Source organism: Diadema antillarum, unplaced genomic scaffold (genome assembly GCF_040938485.1).
Source record: "Diadema antillarum isolate AM-2024a unplaced genomic scaffold, OU_Dant_1.0 seq00000338_RagTag, whole genome shotgun sequence".
Classification (NCBI taxonomy): domain Eukaryota; kingdom Metazoa; phylum Echinodermata; class Echinoidea; order Diadematoida; family Diadematidae; genus Diadema; species Diadema antillarum.
The window spans coordinates 739,408-763,369 of NW_027271351.1; the positions used below are offsets into that span (position 1 = coordinate 739,408).

Here is a 23,962-nt window from a genome sequence, read left to right on the forward strand (position 1 = left end):
CAGAATCTCTGTGTTGCTCATATTCAGTTACATGTTTTTTACTTATTAATAATTATTCTCATGCAAAATCATTTTCTCTCTATGATCCCCATACAGATTCAACTAGTAACTGTACAAATCAGCCACAGTGAATGTAGAAAGGAAAAATCTCCAAAATACTACTAATTTTTTTTACTGTCCCTGTGTAATGTACAATGTATACTTTGGAAGAGCAACTTCAGCTTGTTTGTGTGTGAGTGTATGTGTGTGTGTGTGTGTGTGTGTGTGTGTGTGTTATCCTTCTTTTTTTAAAGGGGGGGGGGGGGAGTTACAGTTCTGTAGTTCAGTGTTAAATTTCACATCCTGGCCAGTAAAGCGTCAAATCAATATTTTGTGGTGATGTCTGAAGTTCATGCTTTAAAAGTTTACCTGGTGCCCTGATTCTGCTAGTGGTAAGAATCCAGGGTCATGTTGACACTGGATACCTCAAGTATACAACTGCAATTGACCTTGTGTCCAATACTGTGCTGGTAATTGCTTTTACCTCCTTTAATCACAGAAGTTAGGTTCACACGCAGTTGCCAAACTTGAAGTTTAACTTAACTGTCAATGATTGCAGTGTAGCTCCACTCATGAATTCACGTCGCGGGTTCACACGCGCACCTAAACTTTAAGTTACAACTTTACGAGTTTATCCCACTTGATGATGACCTTATGCCCATACAAAATAGCGCAGCTGGAGGTTGACCCGGATGTGAACAAGAAGTGAGGTTCACACTAACTTACAAGCTCGTTGATTATTGTGTCCACACGGAGCGAAACTATGAGTGGGGACCCCCCGTGGCTCGTGGATAGAGCATAAACCCTGAGATGTCTTGTGGTTCTAATCATCAACGAAACTTTAAGATTGCTAACTTTCTAGTGCGTCCACACGGTGCTTGGTAAACTTCTGCAAGTTTAGGAACAGCGTGTGATTCTAACTAGAGCAACAAAGATTGTACCTAAATCAAAAGCATGCAGCAAGCATTCTAAAGTATTAGTGTATCAATCTATCTACACTCCTCTCAGTTGTCATTGTTGCTGCTGAGAAGGAGCAGATAAACATGAGAACTGATTTGAAGTATAAAAAGTCAACCTGGTCAAAAAGGTTTAGCATGGCCTGCACTTGATGTCTGTGGTAGTACAAACAACGCAAAACAATACATTTTGTTTGCCAACACACTGATACTGATCTTGTAAATCTGCACTGATAGGGGCTCCTTGCTTTCATTTTAACAAATTAATCCATGAGGCTAACACCATTTCTTACAGAATCCTTGCCCCTTGCCCCAATTTTGCATGAAGACTGATTTGATATGATGATAAAAATGGAGCACTTTAGAGGGAAGATTACAGCAGGAATTTTGTTGTTGTTTTAACATAAATTAATCTTTTGTAGACCCACAAAGAACTACTTTAGAAGTGACATTCTATTTTAATACTTTGCTGTGTTTTAGGTGATCTTGACTTTATTTGTTGTACAATCTGTATTTCCTCATAATATATTACAAAGACATGTACTTAACGTATGATCAATGAACCCATTATGACAAAGTGAATTAAATCTAAAGAACTGTCATGATCGGTATGCAATGTAAGAGCTCTATGATTTCCCATGTCAATACCCATAATGGATTTGTTCTGAAAGTGATAATGTTACTTTTCAATTAATGTCATTTCCTCTGTAACTTTATAGATCTTGTAACCGAACATCAATAAACAGGTTACAATGTACGTTGTACTTGGCAATCATATTTGCTTTTTTAGAGAACTGTAAAGGCCCTAAATTATGGATCAGGCAGGTGTCATAAATTTATACCACATCGATCTTGTAAGACAGTAGCCTGACAAACTTTGTGCGGTGCCGTCCATTGAAGCACCAAGTGGTATTATATACTCTCGTTCTCACAAGTCCCTGTTTAGTTGAGTATCTTGAAGGAAGAACAAAAACAAAACAAAACAAAAACAAAAACCTCTTTCCTATACCATGCAGTGACCCACACAGAGTCCTTGAATGGTGCCCCAACCAAAGAGACAGCTGTAGGTAACCAGGAACCGGTCCTAAAAGAGGAAGCTCACGGCTCTACCAAGAGGAAGCCAGCCGTTTGTCTTCCGGCGGACATTCGAAAAGACAATCTGCCAGCCGCAAATCGTTTGAGGATGTATGCATCTGTGGGTATGTGATTTTTCCACCAACCAAGGGAAATTCTGGCAGCTTTGTGGACTAACACTACACTGTATGTGCTTGACCGCAGTATCTGAAGGCATTTTTTCAGTACCAATCAGAGTTGAAGCTCTATTCTTTTGGACCTTTGTGGTGAACTTTGTTTTAAGCCGACACACAAAGCTGAAGCTCTACATCTGAATGGTGGAAAGAGTATAGACACTGGACAGTCGTTCACTACTGGTGCTTTTTCACTGAGATAGTATGACAAGGGCCTATATGAACTGACCACAATGACTACCAAATGGAATAACTCAAAACCTGGTGAGTGATAAAGACAATTCAGTTTATTATGTGATGATTTATGTACAAAAGTGCTGTATGTGTATTCTGCAAGTGAAAATGTTTGACATTAAAGTTGTAGAGGCTCAAAAAATAGAAGAAGAAAAAATACAAAACAGAAGTAAGCAAACCCAAGATGCAGCAGGTGCAAACACTGTGTTTTATAAAACTGGTTATGCAAGCTGATCTCATTTAATGTAATTAATTCATTCTCTTTTCCTGATATCAATGAAATTCAGTATTTGGCATCAATTGCTGAGAAAGCAGACTGTTATGAACTTCAATGATATCTGCCCTCATATTCATATTTAGAGCTGTTTGCACGTGATTTTAGACTCGAGAGATCATTCATTTTAGGGACATAAAGAGGAAGGGAATAAAGACATAAAGAATTATAAATGCATTTGAAAAGAATTCTGAATTTTGATTGCACATTTTTCAGTGGCAATAGCAATTGCAAACAGTATGATGGTTGAATCTAATTTTAATGATTGTGGTCCTGTAGGCCCCAAGACCTGGGTGCATTCGGCTGCAGCTCTAACAGCAGGGCACGTGGTGTACAATGTCAAGGTAAGTTATGAAACACCTTGCATTTCCTGGTTTATATCATTGCTCTCAATTTTGCCCTTGCCACCGGCAACATATACACTATGTATCAACTCTATGCCCTGTGCTACATGTGTAGTACGATCGAGATTTGAGGAGAGAGATTTAAAGGTCTGCATCAGCAGCCTTTGGCAGCTGGTTGCCGAGATAATTCAACAAACAGGAAGGGAGAGGGGACTGGCATACAACTATGTGTAGCATATAATTTTTGAAGCAAACTTCATGAGCCCCCCCCCCCCCCCCCCACACACACACACACACACTTTACATGCTTCCAGTTGTCTAGAGTTGTGGATTGGGAAGTGGTAATTTCTGTGACTGTTACAGCTTCCAGTCACTGTCATGCATCTAGATGATCACAGTATAGTTGTAGCAGCTTGCAGTTTCATCTCGCCTTCCTGTAGTAGTAGAAATTCTCATCATGTACATGCCATAAAGATTTCATGCTAAGGCAATTTACACATGAACTGGACGTACCTTTATTTTTCCAAAGGCGATTCTTAACACATTGATAAAGCCACAAAACATTGTGTTCTTGTTTTTGCAGTAGTTGGGTAGAGAAAGAAAGTCAAGTAAATCTCCTCACTTTGAGATATCGGATGTTCCCAGTAAACATTACTAATCTGCATGTCTTCGTTGAATGTTTCAATGTTGTCGTTGCTTGGGTTTTATTTATTTATTTTTTTTTTTTTTTGGTCATGATGTACAAATTATGTATAATGTATGTCTCATAAATGAGGATACATGTCTGTGCATATTTTTCTTTTCGACATCAAACATCTTTTCTGGTGTCATTCATGCCTAGCGAGGAATTTAATGCACACAATACAAAAGCCCTGCATGAAATGTGCATAATCTATCCACAATCAGTGCTTACTGTGACTACCAAGGTACTGCATGCTTCACTGCCAAAGCATGAATGTGCAGACGAAATCTCCTTTTTGCCATTTCTTCACCAGAATGTTGGGATTCCATACAAAATAAGCTTTCAGCATTCCTATCTCAGGGATAGCTCATACAGAAGTATACCATCACAGCCCAAGATAATACTATTATGTTGATCAATTGGTGCAATGATTATGTGTTGTATAAAAGGCTTCTCAACAGCTCACAACTCATGCCCAGTTTCTACCCAAGTTGGCAAGGACTTGGGATTAACGTAAAAACTGAGCAACTGTGTGTTTGTCAGCGCTTCTCAGTTCCATATTTAGCATCCATAACTGAGATTAAAAGGCATACGGGTTATGTGTACATAAACATGTACACAGAATTTTTGTCAATATTAGCCAAAATGCTGTGTGCTCCTCGGGCTTATGTACTTTTGTACACCTTGCAAGAGTGCACAAGTTGGTATAGATACTGATAATCCATTGTTCACCATAAAGGTTGAATTTCCTTTCTGCAACACATAAAAAGTCTGTTAGTGTTATTCAAGACTGATACACATGCAAGCTGTAAGGTTTTCCTGTATCAATGAGCATTGGGATGTTTTCTGTGGAGTTTTCTTTCTGGCCTTCTTCTTCTTCTTCTTCTTCTTCTTCCTCACTATCCCCTCAGATATTAGATTGTGAAGGCTATAGATTGACCATGAAGTTTTCAGTACAATGATGATTTCTTTTTTCATATTCCTTTTGTTGCAAAATCATTTCTATGCAAATAACTTTTTAGCATGTTATGTACTACCAATGAAGTGTAGGCTGAGCTACCCATTATTTATATATCATGAGTGTAAAATGAAGATTTAACCCTTGTGAGGAACACATTTTTTGCAAGTTATGTAAAAAAGTTGGTTATTAACAATATTAATAAATCTAAATTGTATTTTAGGTCAGGGCATTTTAATAGTAGTACAATATAAAAGCTAGCAGTGATGATAGGCAACTGAATAAACTGGAACAACTTAAATAGTGAATAAGTACCAAATGGAGTAGGATACAATGTACTTTGGATGCTGTCTAGAAAAACTAGACGATGAACTCAAAAGCATAATCTTTGTATGTGGAACAGATTATCTTTACCTAAACATAACTTGTCCTGAAGGAAGTTAAGTTCTCTGAAGTTATAAACACATTGTGGTCTTTTAATTATCAAAATGTGGTCACAAAGCAAGTTTTCATAGTACTAGTCGTGTTGTTGAAAGAAAGAAAATAGGGAATTTCCCTTAATTGAGCCACCACTGCAGTGACCCAGCTGTCTAAAATCATTCAAGATTCTTCAGTATGTACAATAAATTGTACAGACAGCAGTTTGTGCTGTGTCAGGATAGGGTTCTTTATGTATGACAGGGATGGGGCAAATAAAAACAAAAATCCACCGAAGTATGCAGTGCACTGAGGCAAGTCACCTTTTGTCCTCTCTGAAGTCACCATTGTACTTGTTCAATTTTGTATTGTCGGTGGCTGTCTCGGAGGATGCAGTGTCAATAGTGTTTTGTGCAACAGTCGTCACACTTGCTGTCTTTGCCATTGCAGACCTCTGTCTGTCTCTCTATCTTACCCCATGCATTTAACAACAATGACAACAACTACAGCAAAGAATTTCCCGGGCTTCTAGACATACAATTACCTGGGAGCTTTGTATGGACTTTCATATATGTGAAAACCCATGCAGGAAAACCAATCCAAACCATATGAGACATCTCAAAGTCATGATCTGTTGTCTTTCAGCCCAGATCTGTTTCAGACATGCAGAGAGAGAGAGAGAAAAAAAAAATGAATAAGCTGGTGATACACTTTGAACTATTCATACAATATCTGGTAAAACTTCACAGATAAAAGTAAAAAATTGTCATTGTTAGTTACATTTTGTATGATGTGAGAAACATTTGGCAGAATCCAGTCAAAGCATGGTTCGATGATACTATTAACAAACATTAAATCAGAAATGACAGTTATTTTGGTGTTTTAAATTCTGGATATGATGATGGTAAAGATTTAAATTCTTTGACAGTTTGAGCTTTTAGTAGAGTAACATATCACATACAGGAAGAATGATGTATCTTCAGTCTGGATGGCAACTGAAGATAAATCATTTGTCTTTATATTGTGAAGTAAATAACAGGGAGAAAAAAATAGGAGTGATCATGTCTTTGCAAGTGTAAATTCCTTTCTTCAGGATCTTAGGAAACATATTACTGAAATTTGCTCAGCATTGATTTAAGATTACATGCACTATTCACAACATGAGTAGCCTCGTAACATTTGAATAAGATCATTCTTCATGCAGTCAATCTGATTTTCATTGTGTGTGTCTGCTTGACTCCCTCGGCAACAGTATCTGGGCAACGTGGAAACGGAGGGCCCCAAGGGAGCTGACATAGTGAAGGAGGCAGTGACTAAACTGAAGGTGGGTAGTCGAAAAACCACACTGATAATGGCAGATAGGAATGACTTTTATACATGTTGAACCTGTAGACATCGACATGATTCTTGCTAGTTGTGGTTCAAGGCTGTTCTGTGCGATTTTATTTTTTGATATATTTATTACATGTGTACAACAGAAACACTTTCTCTTGTGTCTGTGTCTGTGTGTGTGCATGTGTGTGTGTGTGTTTGTTTGATGACATACATATATGTGACCCGCTACAACAAAAGGATCCTAAAGTCGCTGATGGCTGAGCCGAGAAAATCGAGTTTGAAATCACATCAACAAAATTGGTCAAAACAATCGGATTTCTGTTTTTGGGATAATTTTGTAGTCAAATGTTTTGTCTATCATCTGCCGAAATTTTGAAGCTAATTGATCAAAGGAAAGGCAAGAAATCAGCTTTTTTCTGGGCCATGATTTTCGGACTTTCAACGTAACACAAACATGTCCGAAGATTTGGATTTAGTGCTGCAGCTAGACTCCGCCCCTAGCAACGAGGGAGTGATCTTATTGGTCAATGCGTGGTGTCCTAATTACTGATTGGTTGTGCGTAAACCGCTGGCGCTAAGCTTGAATGAACATCCCGGAGGTTGTTAGGAGCATGCCTTCTATTGTCAAGTGGTGAAAACCGTCTCGCCTCCCCTTGATCATGATAGCGTCGGAAGAAAAACTTTGAAGGCGTTTTTCTCGAAACTCTGATTTCCTCAACCACTTGACATGCGCTAATAAAATCATCAATATCTCTGCAACCGAGTACTTTTATGAGTTGTGCTATATATGAAATTAAAGTAGAAGAGTAAGGGAACAATGTCATGCCATTTTCAGAAAATTGTCCTCCGCCGACTTTCGGATCCTTTTGTTGTAGCGGGTCACATATATTATGGTGTCTTGCACAAGTTGATAAACATCTTTGTGTTCATTATACAACAGCATCACAGCTTTGTTTACACAGAAACTGGGACATGGTTCTGTTTGAGTCATTGTGTAATGAGAGTGATATTTCAGTCATGACAAAGCTGTATAGGCTGCTGTACAGAATAAAAGGAGAGAAAATTAACAGCAGATCAAAAATTTCTCAGTGTAGTGCAGACATTCCAAGTTTTTTTGCCTTTTCAAATAACTCATCACTACAGTATCTGTTCACTTGGTTTATCTGCCTCAGTTTGCTTTTAAAACATCACTCTTTGCAGAGGGAAACTTGCAATCTTGTTTGTCTTCACATTCCATAATGTTTAAAGGGATATCTCATCTCTGCTCTAGTTGACTCATACAAAGAGTAAGATTTTAATGCGAATTGGATGAAAATATTGAGAAAGACATGGAATTTCAAAGTTTGATGTATAAGTACAGTATAATGATCATGAAATATTGAGCACAGTCAAATGTAAATTAATGGACAGGGAGATACAATAGTACATGCAGATGATGTCATTGCATCAATTTACTTGTATTGGTTTACATAAATAGAGCATCACAAAACAGCCTATATATGTTCATTAGTAATTCATCAAGTGCAACCTCCTGCCCTTTACTAGGCCATTGTTTCTGCTATCTTTCCGCTGTCCAACACTTTGATATGGAAGATAGAAGTATCCCCTCCAATTTATGTCAAAAAGAGAGACATTTGTTGAAGATTTGTTTGAATGACAAGATTTGTTTGGCCATGAAACATCCTTGCCTCATCTGATTTGCATTTAAGATATGACTGTGACCAGTAAGAATTAATTTTCATCAGTGTGGCGTCTGTGTATATGATATTGCTTTTTTCCTCAACATTGCTGTGAACGTGGAATGGATTTTCACCTTTAGCCAGTGGCAGTATAATTCAGGAGTGGGGCAAACACGCTTTTAGTAGCTGTGGGCAGGAAATGTGTGACTATAACATCCTCTCAGCCTCAAACATCCCATCCTGTGTATGACTATTAAACACGCACACAGAATGAGGGCACACCGGCAATGATTGGCCCGGTGCGGCTGGAAATTATCCCTAAAATTATCCATTACTCCATAAACAGCATTACAGTGTACTTATAGATATTTCCAAACTGCCAATTATCCTTTACGGATAGGGATGAAAATAGAACATATTAAAGCCCCTGATGTCACAACTCGTGTTAAGTACAAGTAGGTTGAAACAAAGGGGAATAGGCTAATCTTGTAAGATTAGAATATCAGATTTCTTTTATAGTCTAGTGATTATCATGTCGATGTTTTAAATAGCACAAGAAATAGTGGAGCATTAAAAAAGAAACTACTCCATGATGCCATGTACATTGTAATTAGATCATTGTCTATACCTTGTGCTACCAAAAAGGATACTACAGTGTGATTATTGCATTAAAAATACACTACAGTGCATGGTTGCTGTCCCCCCCCCCCCCCCCCCCCCCCACACACACACACACCATGCTATGACAGAATTACAGTTCAAGGATGCATACAAGATTTGTTCTCATGGTGAAAACATAAACCCAAAAGTAACCATGCAATTATTTACTACTGGACATAATTGATCTCATTTGCCTAATCAGGTAGCTCACTAGCCTGAACCATGCAAAAATGTCAGTTCGATTTTGTTAAGAACTATTTTTGCATTCAATTGTTTGAAAAATCTTTGTGATATCTGCTTTGTTGATGATGAACTCTTTCTTTTTCTCAATGATGACAGTGATTGTCTTGCCATTCCATCAATTGTGAGGATTTTTAAATCATGAAGTTTTGTAATATAAATTAGCATGTCGTCATTGTGAGATGCTGTATATATGCGTAGACTGGCATTTCGAATGATAGAAAAATATGTCAAAATAGAAATATTACCTGTATTCATGTACCATGTTTTCTGGCCTGTCTCTTTCATTCCCAGTTGCCTTTATTTAAAGCATTATGAAGATTTAAGCAAGAAACCTTACAATAACATCCCTTGTGGAAGGTGTTTAAATTTCACGAATCTCAATTTCATCTCATTTGATTCAGGACTGTATAGTGTTGTCAAATAGAATGTTCAGAAACTTTTCATAAGTAGAAATTAAAATCTTATGATTTGTTACTGCTGGTTTGATTAGTTCAACAAGCAAGTGAAGAGGTCAGAAGGTACCAAGCCACCCAAGAGAGAACTAACAATATCAGTAGATGGAGTGACTATACAGGAGAAACAAACAAAGGTAAGGCTGGAAATTTCATTTTCTTTACTAACATTCCAAATGAGAAATGGAGTCATGTACTGTGAAAAGATTTGTGTAAAAGCTCTTCCTTGTCTTTAATTATTTTAAATGTCTGTTTGTCAGTTGAGTATGTTTGTGGAAGAAATAGGAAAAAAGAGAATTTGTTGGGTGTTTGATTTGATTTGATTGAGGAAGAGATCATTTTAAATCTGGTTGATACTGCTACATCTATCCATTGTTCAAGTTACAATATAAACACACATCAGATTGTTTATCATTTGATGATGTTTTGATATCGAGACCTTGTGTTTTCGCGTTGGAACTGCCCATTTCCTCTGAAACAGTGGTACTGCCCCATCAGTGTTAGTTGTAACCGTAGGGATGTAACATTGTGTATTTTATAATGAAAGGGTGTGAAAAGTATACCCCATTTACAACTGCCTGTTTCTACCACTGTTTATGCACGATGAGGCTAAAATTGTAGTGTTATATCCTTCTGCTCCAGTATATAAGATTTCACATATATATTGTCCACAATATTAACAAGTCTCATAATATAAAGTGATATAGTACAATATGAATATGAACATCTTTTGGTGAGGTACAAAAGTGTGTTTGTGTATTCACAAGGTCCATACTCAGTGTGCAATTTTTGATGTGAAGAGGACTCTGATGCTCTTCTTGTTATTGTTGGCAACCTAGCTGTGATGTTATCCTCTTTGGGATTTCCTTCTGATTAGCCTCACATTATTCTTGTTCCACGTACAATGTATACCAAACCTCAACTTCCCTCTTTCACGATAAATATCTGTGGTGTACAATAGAACTTTGTGATTCAAGTGTTTGGCATTTCTCTCGCTTGGACATTCAGCATGTTGTGACACCTTTCTTGCAGACTGTAGTTTTAACAGGAGGACATTTTTTTTTTCCAGACAATGTTACAGATGCTTCAGGCCTCCCAAAAAACTATTATACAAATTTTATGTTTGTCATTTGTATTTTAGTATAGCTCATCTTGAGTAGTATTTGATCCCAGAGACCATGATATTTTGTCATAAAACTTTGTCTAATGTTGTAAACAAAAACGACACAAAAAGATAGCTTTGTGGCTAACCCACTGACTGAAGATAATGCAAATTCATAATAATGCAATGATCTGCATTGTAATTTTGTTGATGGTGCAAGTAGAGAGTTGTACATGTTGTAAGCCTGTATAGCACAGCAGCTACATGTTAATATAAATCTAAATGTCCTTGACAATACATCCTAATGATTAACAACTTTTTGTTGACATTAAAAAAAAAAAAAAAACTTCTTTTTCTAACAGTCATTATATATCTGGTACCTGCATATAGTGCATTTTGCTTTTCAATATGAATAACAGATGTCATGACCTCAATACCTAAATATGCAACCAACTCCAGCTTCCCTTTGTGTTAGCTATCAACATACTAAATCTTTCATGCAGCTTCAGTTTCCTGAATAGATGTAAAAGATGGAAAATACTCGGCATAGTATCTTCCATATGACAGAAAAGTGGATTTTGATCCATCCATGTATTTTATCAAAGTACCAATGTAGTATTTTCCTTTTCCGGATTTCAGTGTGACTTTTTCAGGAACAATTGTACATGGAAGGAATTAATGAAAAGTGTTCGGGACATTTGTTGTTGTTGTTGATAGATCAATACTTACAGTGTAGTCAATAGTTTATTGAAGGGTTTTTAGAGTGATAATGCAACAGTTTCTTTTCTTTATTACAGTGAGATTTACAAGAATATATGTAATGAATTGATCAAATATTTTACCATCTGTAGATACAAGTAATATATTCAATAGCAGGTGTTTTTTTTCTTACCTTTTTCAAAGTCTCAATGCAACACTTCTCTATTCTCTAGTACACTGTAATTTTTAAGAGTGAATCACTAAATTTGAGATATTTTCAAAGTATTCATTTTTTATATTAGTAGTGTATTAAGGTTGTTTTTTTTTTTGTCATCAAGTATAAAAAGGGCTACAAAAATCTATATGACACAAGGAATGTGATACTCAAACAGATTTAAGTTTACTTTTTTGTTATGTTTTTATGTTTTCACTACACAATGTTCAGGAGAAGCAGTTTTCGTACCCACTTCACCACATCTCCTACTGTGCCGATGACAAGTCGGATAAGAAGATCTGTGCTTTCATCGCCAAGGATATCAGGGAAAATAAACACTTGTGCCATGTAATGGAGAGTGACAAAAATGTGAGCACACTTCCAAAGCAGCAGTAGTTTCTTCTTCCACGTAAAATCATGCATTTCATGTTTATCTTTTACCCACAAATCTTTTGAATTTTGGCACAGTATAATTTCATGGGCCTGGTACTTCCCAAACTGAAAAAGTAATTCTTAATAGTCTCATGTTATAGTAGTAGTCTCTTTATTAAAACAAACCAACACTGTGATCCATGTACACATGTAGTGAATTCTAATGTTAAGAACTTGAATATGAAACAGTATGAAGAGAGCTGTCTATGTAGATTATTCCTTGTTTTTTATGTTGATGAAAAGATGTGAATCTTAATAACTAGCCTAAAATTTGTGGCAGTGATGGTGCTTTAGAAGGGTACCAATGGTATTAAAAAATTATTGCTAATGCACATCATTAATCATGAATATTAAGTTTTGATTATCTGATGTTGGGAGTGTTTATTTGATGTTTCCTTTTTGAGCAGTTTTTATCCATTTTTAGTTCTAATTCATTTGGAAGTTTATATTTTCTTTTCCAATTTTCAAAATTTTTGCACTGATTTAATTTTACTTGCTCTACAGGCTGAAGAAATAACCCTGACTGTTGGGCAAGCTTTTGACCTAGCCTACCAGAAGTTCCTGGCCAGTGGTAACAAGAGTCAGGAGCAGCAGCAGCAGAACGACACTTTACGGAAACGGGTGAGCACCAGCCCCCTATACAGGGGTGCCTCCCCCCAGATGGGTCGACAGTACACCCATGGCACATTCAAGAGTGGTCTGTCCCCAGGGGCATCCACGCCCCCTGGCCGCATGACTCCTCCCGGCCGGGCCACGCCACCTGGCCGGGGCACTCCCCCAAGGCTTGCAACTCCTCCCAATGGGGCCACTCCTCCACCTGGAGAGGCCACGCCCCCAAGAATAGCAACTCCTCCCACTCAAATTCAGCTTCACCCAGCCCCGCCTCTACCACCTCCCCCGCCCCCTTCAGAACCCTCACCCAAGTCCCCACTGTCCGCCTCCGCCACCATCACTCTTGATCCAAGCCCCGCCCAAGCAACATTCCCTCCCCCACCTCCTTTAGAACCCTCACCCACATATCCACTCTCCGCCTCTGCCATCATCGCCCTTGACCCAAGCCCCACCCAAGCAGCACACCCTCCCCCGCCCCCTTCAGAACCCTCACGCAAGTCCCCACTCTCCGCCTCTGCCATCATCGCCCTTGACCCAAGCCCCACCCAAGCAGCACACCCTCCCCCACCCCCTTCAGAACCCTCACGAAAGTCCCCGCTATCTGCCTCTGCCATCATCGCCCTTGACCCAAGCCCCGCCCAAATAACACGCCCTTCCCCTGGTAACCATCCTACCATGATGACCCAGTCTATGGCCTCACAGGGTGTTGAATTGCCCCCCTATGAGCACCCTCCTCAGTACACTGAAGAAGATATCTTGATGACCAAATTGTAAGATCTCTCTCTGACTTCTCTCATTTCTCACTTCAAGCTCAAACAAGTCTTTTGTGTCTCTGTAATCCATAGTTGCAATGAATTACAAAATAGGTGCAAAAGAACCCTAGTAGCCATTTTCAAATGTTGAAGCTGTAGTTGTAATATGTAATCTTAATACCAGGTAGTAGCTGAATGTTCATGGTACTGAGTAGGCATGCAAAAGTTAAGCCATGCAAGTTAAGTGCTGTCAAACTTTCAAGGGCAATGTAGTATACCCATTGTGTCTGAAACGTTGCAATTTCCCATATGATTGATACATGTCACACACATGTCCTATAAAAAACTGATAAATGTTTTTATATCAGTGTAAAGATGAGTGAGTGTGCATCCTTGATGGAAATAATGTGCTCATGCGAGAAGGTTGAGAGGGAGGAAATATCTAAAGTTGTATGCATGAAATGTTACACTTTTTTATGGTCAGTGGAGAGGAGGCAAAATTTTGATTGCAAAAATTTTGAGAAACCAAAGATCAGTGATCATCTCTTTTGTATTCAGGTCTTTTTATATTGGCGTATGAAATTATTTATTTTTGAATCCCTTTATTTGATTTTGGAAGTAGAATGACAGTTATATTGATTGTATTGATATTTGTTGAGAATGTGAACAAGATGTGGATACTTTATGCAGCATTCCTGACCATCATGATTTCATTAGCTGAGAGCTGTGATGATGGAAAGTGTGTGAAACCAAGTCAGTATTAAAAAAAAATACCAGAACAGAGGCCCTGGCAGCTGAACTTACAGTATTATACAGTATTTAAACAGATAATGAGGTTCACTTGACAGTATTTATGTCATGATTGATGTAGGCATTTATTAGAAGTATTACCAATATGTAGCAGAGCTTTATTGTATGTTCAAATTATTTTGATTCCTGTAAGATTTTAAAAAAAGTTTCGTACTTTCAGTGGAAAATGGAGATGCTCTTTGGTTTAAAATTCATCAGGAAATTTCCCATCATTTCCAAAACACAAAGCTGCAAGGGTGTTAACTCTAATGTTGCAAACTTAAAGTGGGAAACTTACTTTATCCACCAAAATTTCATAAGTTGTACTAACCATGAAATGGCAAGTGATATCATGTTGGTGCAGATGTTTCAATGACTATTAAAGTCTTTTATTGCAATTATATATATTTCTTGTATTATATATCGATTAATTCTCCCCCATGCTAACACATTCCAGCTCATGGCTCCTTAAAACAACTTTTATGACAATACAGTGTTGGACCTGATAAGTGAAAGTCACTAACTTCACATTGTACTAACCTTGAATGATTTCAACTTTGTTGACATTGCTGCCTCTGCTTCTGTTTGTGCTTTCTCAGACTAATATTTCATCTGGTAAGTAATTAACCCCTTTCATCCCTGCCCCCTCTTCTGCTCATGTGTTTTCCTAAATGTTTCATCAAGGCTGGGGAGGAATGGGTATTGAATTAGAAGAAGAAATCTTGGTTTATAACTCTTGTAGCTACGAACATCTATTTCTATATTTTCTTAATATTTGCTGGCACTCATCACATGCTGATTGGTACTTTCGTAGCTCTTTGTTACAAATTATGCTGGTATGTTTTTTATGGAATAGGACAAACTACATATTGTAGTTATGTGCAGCAAAATGACAACTAATTGTGTGTTGAGGTGGAAGGGGAGGGAGTTGTATGGAAGAGTTGGGTAGCCAGTTTGTTTTAAAGCAAAGTCAGCAATAAATTTGTCAAATGATATTGCTTCTCTCTCTCTCTGTCTCTCTCTCTCTCTTTTTAACTGAAGAAAGTTTATAGCACATTGGTAGGAGTGCCACATTCACAGAAGAGTTTGTGTATTTGGCAATCAAGGGGAAAGTGGTGTTATCTAAGTTTGTAAGTGGGGTAACAAAATACTATTGTTACAATGTTAGGAAATATGTAGAATATATTATAATTGTATTGATGTTTTTTCATACATTAAAAAAAAAAATCTTGAAACCACACCAAAAGCATGTTGAAAAAACCTTGAAACAATCCCATATTTAGACATTGGAGGCTAAAAAGAAAACAAGAATTATCTTCTTAACCCATTGAGGACGAGTCCCGAGTTATTATACTCGGGCAGGTGTCTATGGGAAATGCGTGTTGTAGCAAAATCAAACCGTCCTCAACGGGTGAAGCCCATTGAAGACTAGTCCCGAGTATACTTGGGCAGGTGTGTAGTGGAAGTGCGTGTTAAAGCAAAATCACCTCACCTTCAGTGGGTTAAAATCAAAATTGTCTTACCACTATTTATGTCATAGTTAGTGCGTCTTTCCTATGTGCTTTTTCATATTGCTGTCTTCAAATCATTTCAGGAAAGCCAACACTCACCCATTATGTATGTGATCTTTTTGTGTTCATTTCATATTGATGTAGATTCGCAATATTTGAACATTAACCAACATCACAATCCATCGGCTAGCATGATAAGCACTTAAATACAATATCTATTAAATGTACAAAAATGTACATCACAAAATTGACATTCGATTGATGATACCTTGACATTTGCTGGCATCCATCATTATCCATAAGTTGACTTTTGATTTTTTTTAAATCCATCGTCGTGATCGAGTTTCCCCACTAGTCATGGCAGCCAAGTTTTCATGCAACATTCATGTAGATTTATTTAGTTATTCTGTGTATGTTTCAGAAAAATATTGCAAGGTTGAGTTATCATGTTACAAAAAAGTCTTGACACATACTGTACATCATGTATGAATTAATTGTACATTGTACTTGAACATACAGTGTAATTACATTCTGTTTATTTATAGTGTCAATTTGACCAAAAAATATAAAACAAAAACAAAAACAAACCCAAGATCTTTTCTTCACATCTGAAAATTGTTTTAACATAAATGAAAGAAAGATATTATTCAGAGGGGTGAAGGCTCAGGTTCGAGTCCCACTGGTTCCTTTTTTCCGATATGTTTGTTAATTTACAGATCAGCAGTTGCGATCTTAACAAATTTTCATTTGTAGAGGGAGACAAACTGAAGAAACTCAAACCTGATTGTTTTAACATGTTTTAAAGTTATGGCTGGAATGACTTTTTTCCCTCCCTTTAGATATTCTTTCATGGATATGTAATTGATAATATTTCATCCTAGCATCATAAATGTCACATTAACAACATATAAGATACTGAGGTTTAAAGGTTTGCTCAGTTTGCAAATATAAGAGTGGTCTTCTCTATCTGTTTCTCTGATAATATATGAAACTGTGTGCTGTAAGATATAGTTACTGGTTGAGAATCATATTTTTTTATGTTTCATTATTTATGCAAGTTAGGTCAATACACATTGTAACAAGACACTTCATTTGTTGGCAATCACTTTGTTATGCTGCCAAACACACTGAAAATCTTATATCAATTATCTAAAAAAGATATGCACATCATGAGGCTGAGATACAATCGAAATTGTGGTATACTGAAATTCCTTCGAGCCCCGGTATTTTCTCAAACCCTATTTTGGTAGTATACAATTGTATGTTCCATCTCTTTTGATACAATATATTCAAATTGCCATATTTCACCTATCATATGGTCTCACAAGATGGCTTGTTGTAAACAGCTAGTCTGTAACCAAATATTACATAAACATTTGATTGAAATGGACATATTATTATTTGTCTGTTGGAGTCTTACTTTGTATTCTAATGGACATAGTGACAGCAATGTGATGGTTAAACTTTGGCCCAATAAGAGATCTATTTGTCGTAAATTTACGTTGTATGTATCTGAAGTATGATGTCCCACTGTACAAGGTTTTGTCAGAAAACCATTGATTTCCAAGTAGTTTTGGAGGTTAGTCACCTAAATCCCAACTTTATACTTTTTTGATGATAGCAATGACATCCTTATCACAATGTATCGCATCTGCAACAGCTTGAGTTCAGTCTAACGTACTGAATGATACTTTCTGCGTTCAATTATTGTGGTAGGCAAAGTCAAGCTCTCAATGAGGCGTGTACATTAGATATCCTGTATCCATCAGATGGAAAACAACAATATCAAATGGAGACAGGACAAGTTTGAATGAGATTTTGATAACAAACTGTAAAAGGACAAGTAATATCTTCGTAGCATAATGATGCCAGATAAACTTTACAAAGACAGAAGACATATGCCATGAGGTAAACTGTGTAATACGTTATTTGTGCTGCTGCTCACGTGGCATTCTTACCCCTCAAGTCTGCATCAAGCTTTCTGTTTTTATTAGCTCAGGATAAGTAAAGTATTCACCCCCATTCTGCCTGTTACATCACACTTCTATATAGCTACGCCCAGCCCCATTTCTCGGGTGCATGCATGCGTGGAAGGGTGCTGTAAAGAGCTCACAATCCGGCATTGAAATTTCCAAGATTGTATTTTAAGCAGAGAGACTGCAGCACAATAGAAATGAGTAGGATGCAAACAAAAGGCCAAGACATCATTTTTTTTTTCTGTTTAGGTTTAGCTTTGAGGAATTGCTTTGTGATGAGTGTGAAAACAACTGAACTGATCAGGTTAGTCTGTGAGTAGCAAGTAATATATTTCATCAGTCAAGTCTTTTACTCACAAGTTTGCTTTATCACTTATGATCATGGAAATTGATTTTGGTCTTCTACAAGCTCATATATCTGTGGAAAATACAACCAACACCAAAATCATTCAGTACTGTGTCTTGTACAGAACTTAATGTGTTTAGTGACAGTAAACAAGAAAGAAAAAAAAACAAGTCATTTTTTTTTCCCACTAGGCTCTCATTTGTATTAAAAACAAACAAACAAACAAACAAACAAACAAACAAACAAACAAACAAACATACAAACAAACAAGGAATGGCAAGGTAAATTACTCATTATAACACATAATCACTACTCAATGCCCATCCTGACTCTATACAGTATAGGACCTATATATATGTTTTGTAACTTTTCTAACTGCCAATTTATACTGTCCTACTTGTCATCAGTGCCAAATTCTATTTAAAGGTGTCTTGTGTTCACAAGGACATGTTTTGATTTGGACTAACCCGTGTAGCCTTGGCTGAATACGTTTACTGTTACTACAAGTTCATGCCCAAGTTTTTATACCCCCGCCAAACAAAGTTTGAAGGGGGTATATAGGAATCAGCGGACGGTCGGTAGGGCGGTCGGTCGGGCGGTCGGGCGGTCGGGCGGTCGGTTGGGCGGTCGGTCGGGCGGTCGGTCGGGCGGTCGGTCCGTTGCAAATCTTGCGTCGCGAACTACTTCCTCAGTTTTCAACCGATTCCCATAAAACTTGGCACAGATGTGTGCCTTGGGTTGTAGATGTGCAAGACGTATTTTTTGACAGTACCCAAAAGTACGTTGCCATGGTAACGGCATATTATGGGCAAAAATGGGTACAAATCTTGCGTCGCGAACTCCTCCCACAGTTTTTGATCAATTTTTATGAAATTAGGTACAGATGTTCATCTGAATATGTTAATGTGCAAGACACATATTTCCGCAGTGGCAAAAAGTGCGTTGCCATGGTAACAGCATGTTATTGGTAAAATATAGGGCAAAATGCTTCATGGCAAAACTGCTTCATCAGTGTTCTTCCAATTCTCATGGAATTCATATTGAATGTTTGTCTTAGGATATAGGTCAGCATGACACATTTCTTGACAGTGACAAAAAGTATGTTTCCATGGTAACAGCTCACATATTATGAGCCAAAATGATGGAAAATTTTGTGTTGCAAACTACTTCCTCAGTTTTTGCCCAATTTCCATGAAATTTGGTACAGATGTGTGCCTTTGGTTGTAGATGTGCAAGACGCATTTTTCGACAGTACCCGGAAGTACGTTGCCATGGTAACGGCATATTAATGGCAGAAGATCAAGGAAAGATCTTGCGGATTTAACTACTTCCTCAGTTTTTTGACCAAAGCTTATGAAATGTTGTTTGGCGGGGGTATAACCAGTCGCTGTAGCGACATTTCTAGTTATCCTGTGCAGTCGATTGCACTACTTTCAAAAGTAACCTTGATACTTGATGTAGAAGCTTGACAACTAGATTATAAATGCTTGCTGCAAAACCATGTGAGCTGAAATGCCAGGTTATGTCTCTTGGTGCATCCATCTACTTATCTATGAAAAGTACTGTATCTGTTTGTTTATACTTTTTATAACACAGATTATATAGTGTAGTCTTCATACAATGTTCATGTCTAAACTTATCTATAAATACCTATATGTCTGCTGAATTTACATAGGATTTCTTTCATACGAACTAGATAGAAAATGGAGTTTCACAACTTTTTTTTTCTTTCTGATGGTTCCCAGACATATATCCTTTGCCTTTAATGTGAAAAAACCTCGTAAAATGGTCCTTTGTAGTTGCTATTAAAAGGGATATATCTCCATGGAAAGAGTGAAATGAATGACCAAGGGTGTATTGTGTATTGAATGAAGACACAACACTTCCCTTGTCATACACAGTGACTGACTGCTTAATGTTATATTTCAAAACAGAGCATTTAAAGAAAATCTTTCAACCTTTCTGTCATTAACAATGCTATCATGTAGATAAAAGGAGGACAGGTAGAATATGTGAGGGGGATTTGTAAAAAGCTTTTATTGTATTGCATGAATATAACATCCCCCTTTTAAACCAATAACAAGAATGTAGGGCAATTGCTCGTTAGTGGTTGAAGGTGATTATTGAAAAGTCATATTAAGTACAACTCACGTGTGTGTATAGGAACTTATTAAGCAGCAAGGGGTGGAATACTAATTTGCTGTGATAAATGAATTAATCATATTAAATGAGTACCTTGCAAGTGGTAAAATTCATGTGCAGCTTGTACAACAATTTGCTAATAGCATTCAATCAGGTATCATCAATGTGCTTGCATTCATTAATATTCAAAATCATATTCAGAATGTATGTGCCGTCCTCAATCATTGTCACAATTTTTGCTTTGATTTTTCAATTTCAGTTTGACATGCTTATGCTTTGCTGTTTTTGATTTGTGCATTTGTGTTGCTGACACATACTCGCATGTTCACCTTTTTGTTGCTTTTGGTTGTTTATATTTTATTTTACAATAAAACTCACATATGATTTGCAGCATTATTATGACATCTCTGCTTCTTTTATTTTTGCTGTGTGTGTTAATGCATACTTTACATTCCACCAAACTGTCACGTCACAAAATCCTTCCATGCATACCATGGTAGGTTTTCCGCTTATTGTCAGATAATGTTCGCACGAGATGAGGAAAACGGCACATACATTCTTGATATACAGTATGTCCCCAAAAAATTACAGTCAGATTTTTGCGTTTATAACACCCAATATGGTTAAATGGTCTAAATGCTACTTCAGGGTCTTAAGATATAACATCTTAGCTCTATATTGCAGAAAACCCCATTCAATTTGGTTAAAGCGGTCACAGAGAAACATGGATTGTTGTAAAGCATGTCATGAGTCTGATTCTTCCAAGTTTAGCGCTTGGATGGTCTTGTGTGTGAACACCATAGACAGAACTTGGAGTGAAGAGATTCCTGACATGCTCTACAAAATTCCTTATTTTTCTTTGACCACTGAAGCAAATCGGATGGGGTTTTCTGTAAGATGTGAGCAATGAGTTATAGTTTCATACCTTGAAATTGTATTTGGATTGATTCACTATTTTTAAAGTTATCATTGCTGAGGGTCCCGTTTTAAGTTTTTTTAGACGTACGGTATATCATGAGGGTTTGACACAAGTTTTCAAAGAAATCCACCTTTAGGCAATCATTCCAATTTTGATAGCATTTTATTCAGATTATAATTTTGGAGATTTCAGAGATAAACTAAAAGGAAACTGTTAGATAGGTGTTGCTGTATAGCAAATGGCCTTGTGAAAGCTTGTGTAGGTGATAATTTGATGTTTCATTAATCATTATAATCTGTAGAATTGTTGAAATAGATATGCAAGAAACAGAATAATATGTCAAATTAAATCTGTTTTGTAACCATTTCTCTAAAGCTTGACCTTGCAAAATTCATATTGTTTGCAAGACCGTGCACTATGAAATTTCCATCTGGAATCAAAAATAAGACTTTGGACTGAAATATATACAAAGAAACTTTCTCTATACCTTATGTTCCAATTGACTTCAAAAGATTTGGGAAAAACAAAAGGCCTGAAGAAACACAAAAATAAAACTTTGTCTTTGAATTTCATAGAGATTATGACAAGAATTTTAAAGCAACATCATGCCAGTATTATGTTTACTTTTAATATTGCATTAATATTTTGTTATCACAAAAATGGTTTTGCATCTAACATGTAACCTCCCCCCCCCCCCCCCAAAAAAAAAAATATATATATATATATATATATATATATATATATATATATCATGGAAAATTGTGATTACACTGCAATTTAGCTAGATGAAGTAGCAGAGTGCCTGTCCTAGTATGAAACAACATGATCTGACATGACTCGGGAATGTCGTCAGAGTGGAAAAGATGATAGATGAGTGGACTGAAAATAGATCAATAGACAAAGAGGAGAAGAGAGAGAGAGAGAGAGTGAGGAGAGGGTGTGGGGGGGGGGGGGGGGGGAGGGGGAGAGAGCATACCTGCCAACTGTTCCCATTTCATTGGAGCGTTCTTATTTCTCAATGAAGAAGAATCTCCATTCAACCTTGCGTTTCTATTTTCGTCAACACCTGCTAATAGTGATGTATTGGAGATGGTTGAAAATTCCTAATTTTCTCATTATTTTTCCCAGCTATTCCTACATTTAATGTATATTCTGAATTTTAGGGTTGGCTGGTAAGAGAGAGGGAGAGAACTGTAGAGAGTTTGATATAGGGGCTGAAAGAGTGATGATACAGCGGGTATGTGTGCCATGAGTAATATAGATCTTGGTGTCCTTATCGCTAGAGTCAAGGTGAATTCAGCTTCCTGTCAGACAGACACTAAGAGAATGTGCTGTACATGCTTACTCACCACTCAATCTTAGAAGTAAGGGCACAGTGTATGCCCCTCCCCTCCAGTTTATCACTAGACAACATCTTGTTAACCTCAGCGACCGTGCATCATGCTTTAAAAATATCCGTTATCTTTTTATTTTCATCAGCAAGATTTTTTTTTAGGGTATGGGGGTGGTATGGGCAATATGAGTAAACCTCTTTTAAAGACACTGATCACCTATGTCTTCCTATTCAAAGAATCTGATCTGCATGATCCAACATTCTACTGTAAAACACACAAGTTTTGTGACATGAAATTTTCACGAATGGGAGCCGACGGCCTTACTCACAGCATGAAATTTTCATGAGTTGCTTCTAACATTCAATGCATAATAGTGTAGACAAGATATTAAGCATGCATTTTAATTTTGCGAATCTCGGCTCTTGCGAAAGTCACAAAATTAAAATGCATGCAAACATTCCTTGTTTTACAGTATATCGGATTCTCTGATATTTTATGAATCTGATGCATTGTAAGTTTGAATAAAATCAAGTGTGAAAATACATGTAGATGCCAAGTACTTCAAAAACAAGCATCTGTGAGTAACTGGATATATTACACTCAATATTTTCCCTAAACATTAGTGTTAGAATAAACCAGTCAGTAAATGATTTAGTTAGCAAGGTGATATTTGTTCATAGATCTCTTCATAGTGACGGCATAATTCTCAAAGTTTTTACATACATTTTAGGGTATTTTTCATGCATTTGAATGTCACCGTACAGCTGAGTCTGCTCAGTTTGACAATTTCTGAAATTAAACGTCTTTGACCAAAGCCGTACCAACTACCCCATAGGGAGACAGCAGTCAATGCATTTTTTACCACAGCATTTACAAAGCCCAAGGGAGACTCCTGTAAAAGTGGAAATTTTCGCAGTGTTGAAGTTTTTGTGCAACCAGAAACTAGCACAAAAATAAAAGCATGCAAATATTTTTGCTTGCCATATGTTTCAATAGTGAATGTTTTGATATTCCGCAGAATTAAAAACATGCCAAACTCCTCTTACCCGTCAGAGCGTGAAAAATTACTCGCGCAAAAATATCCACTTTTACAGTATTCTTAGATGGATTACGGAAGTACAGTGCCCGAGAGAAGGAAATACAAGAGGTTGCAGAAAAGATATAAAATTGTTAATTTAATGTAATCAAATTACATTTATGTAATGCACACCTTCAGGAAAGAACTGTTTTCAGATTTAGACTGAAAGGATTCCAAAATAACCAAAGAATCAGATATGGACTGGTATCTGATTTCACAAACATGATGCATCAGTAGAGGGTGACCATGTTTTTTGAGCCAAAGATCTGCCAGCAAAATCATAATTGACAAACAAAGAGAAGGAAGGAAGTGAATAAGAAACCAAAACAAAGAAATCTGTGATCATTGGGGATGGGGGGGGGGGGGGTGAGCATGTTCCCCTTCCCCTCCCCCACTCTCTGTTTAGGCTTGAATTACACGAAACTGGTTTGCCATGATCCTCTTTTTAATAATTGTTTTAAAGTAAACATCAACATCAAAGGGTAGGATATGAGCTGTTACATTTCTGTGTAGGCAAGTTTATTGATAGTTATATT

The 23,962-nt window shown here is 37.1% G+C and overlaps 1 protein-coding gene across 1 annotated transcript in view; it reads left to right on the top strand.

The window, feature by feature from the left end:
- Nucleotides 1-2,043: 2,043 nt before the first annotated feature.
- Nucleotides 2,044-23,962, top strand: part of LOC139730822 (uncharacterized) — a 39,490-nt gene continuing 17,571 nt past the window's right edge. Inside the window, exons 1-6 of the mRNA XM_071641692.1 lie at nucleotides 2,044-2,506; nucleotides 3,030-3,094; nucleotides 6,404-6,475; nucleotides 9,559-9,657; nucleotides 11,767-11,904; nucleotides 12,472-12,588. Coding sequence (XP_071497793.1) covers nucleotides 2,476-2,506; nucleotides 3,030-3,094; nucleotides 6,404-6,475; nucleotides 9,559-9,657; nucleotides 11,767-11,904; nucleotides 12,472-12,588 — 522 coding nt within the window. The 5' untranslated portion in view covers nucleotides 2,044-2,475. The remainder of the gene's footprint in view (nucleotides 2,507-3,029; nucleotides 3,095-6,403; nucleotides 6,476-9,558; nucleotides 9,658-11,766; nucleotides 11,905-12,471; nucleotides 12,589-23,962) is intronic.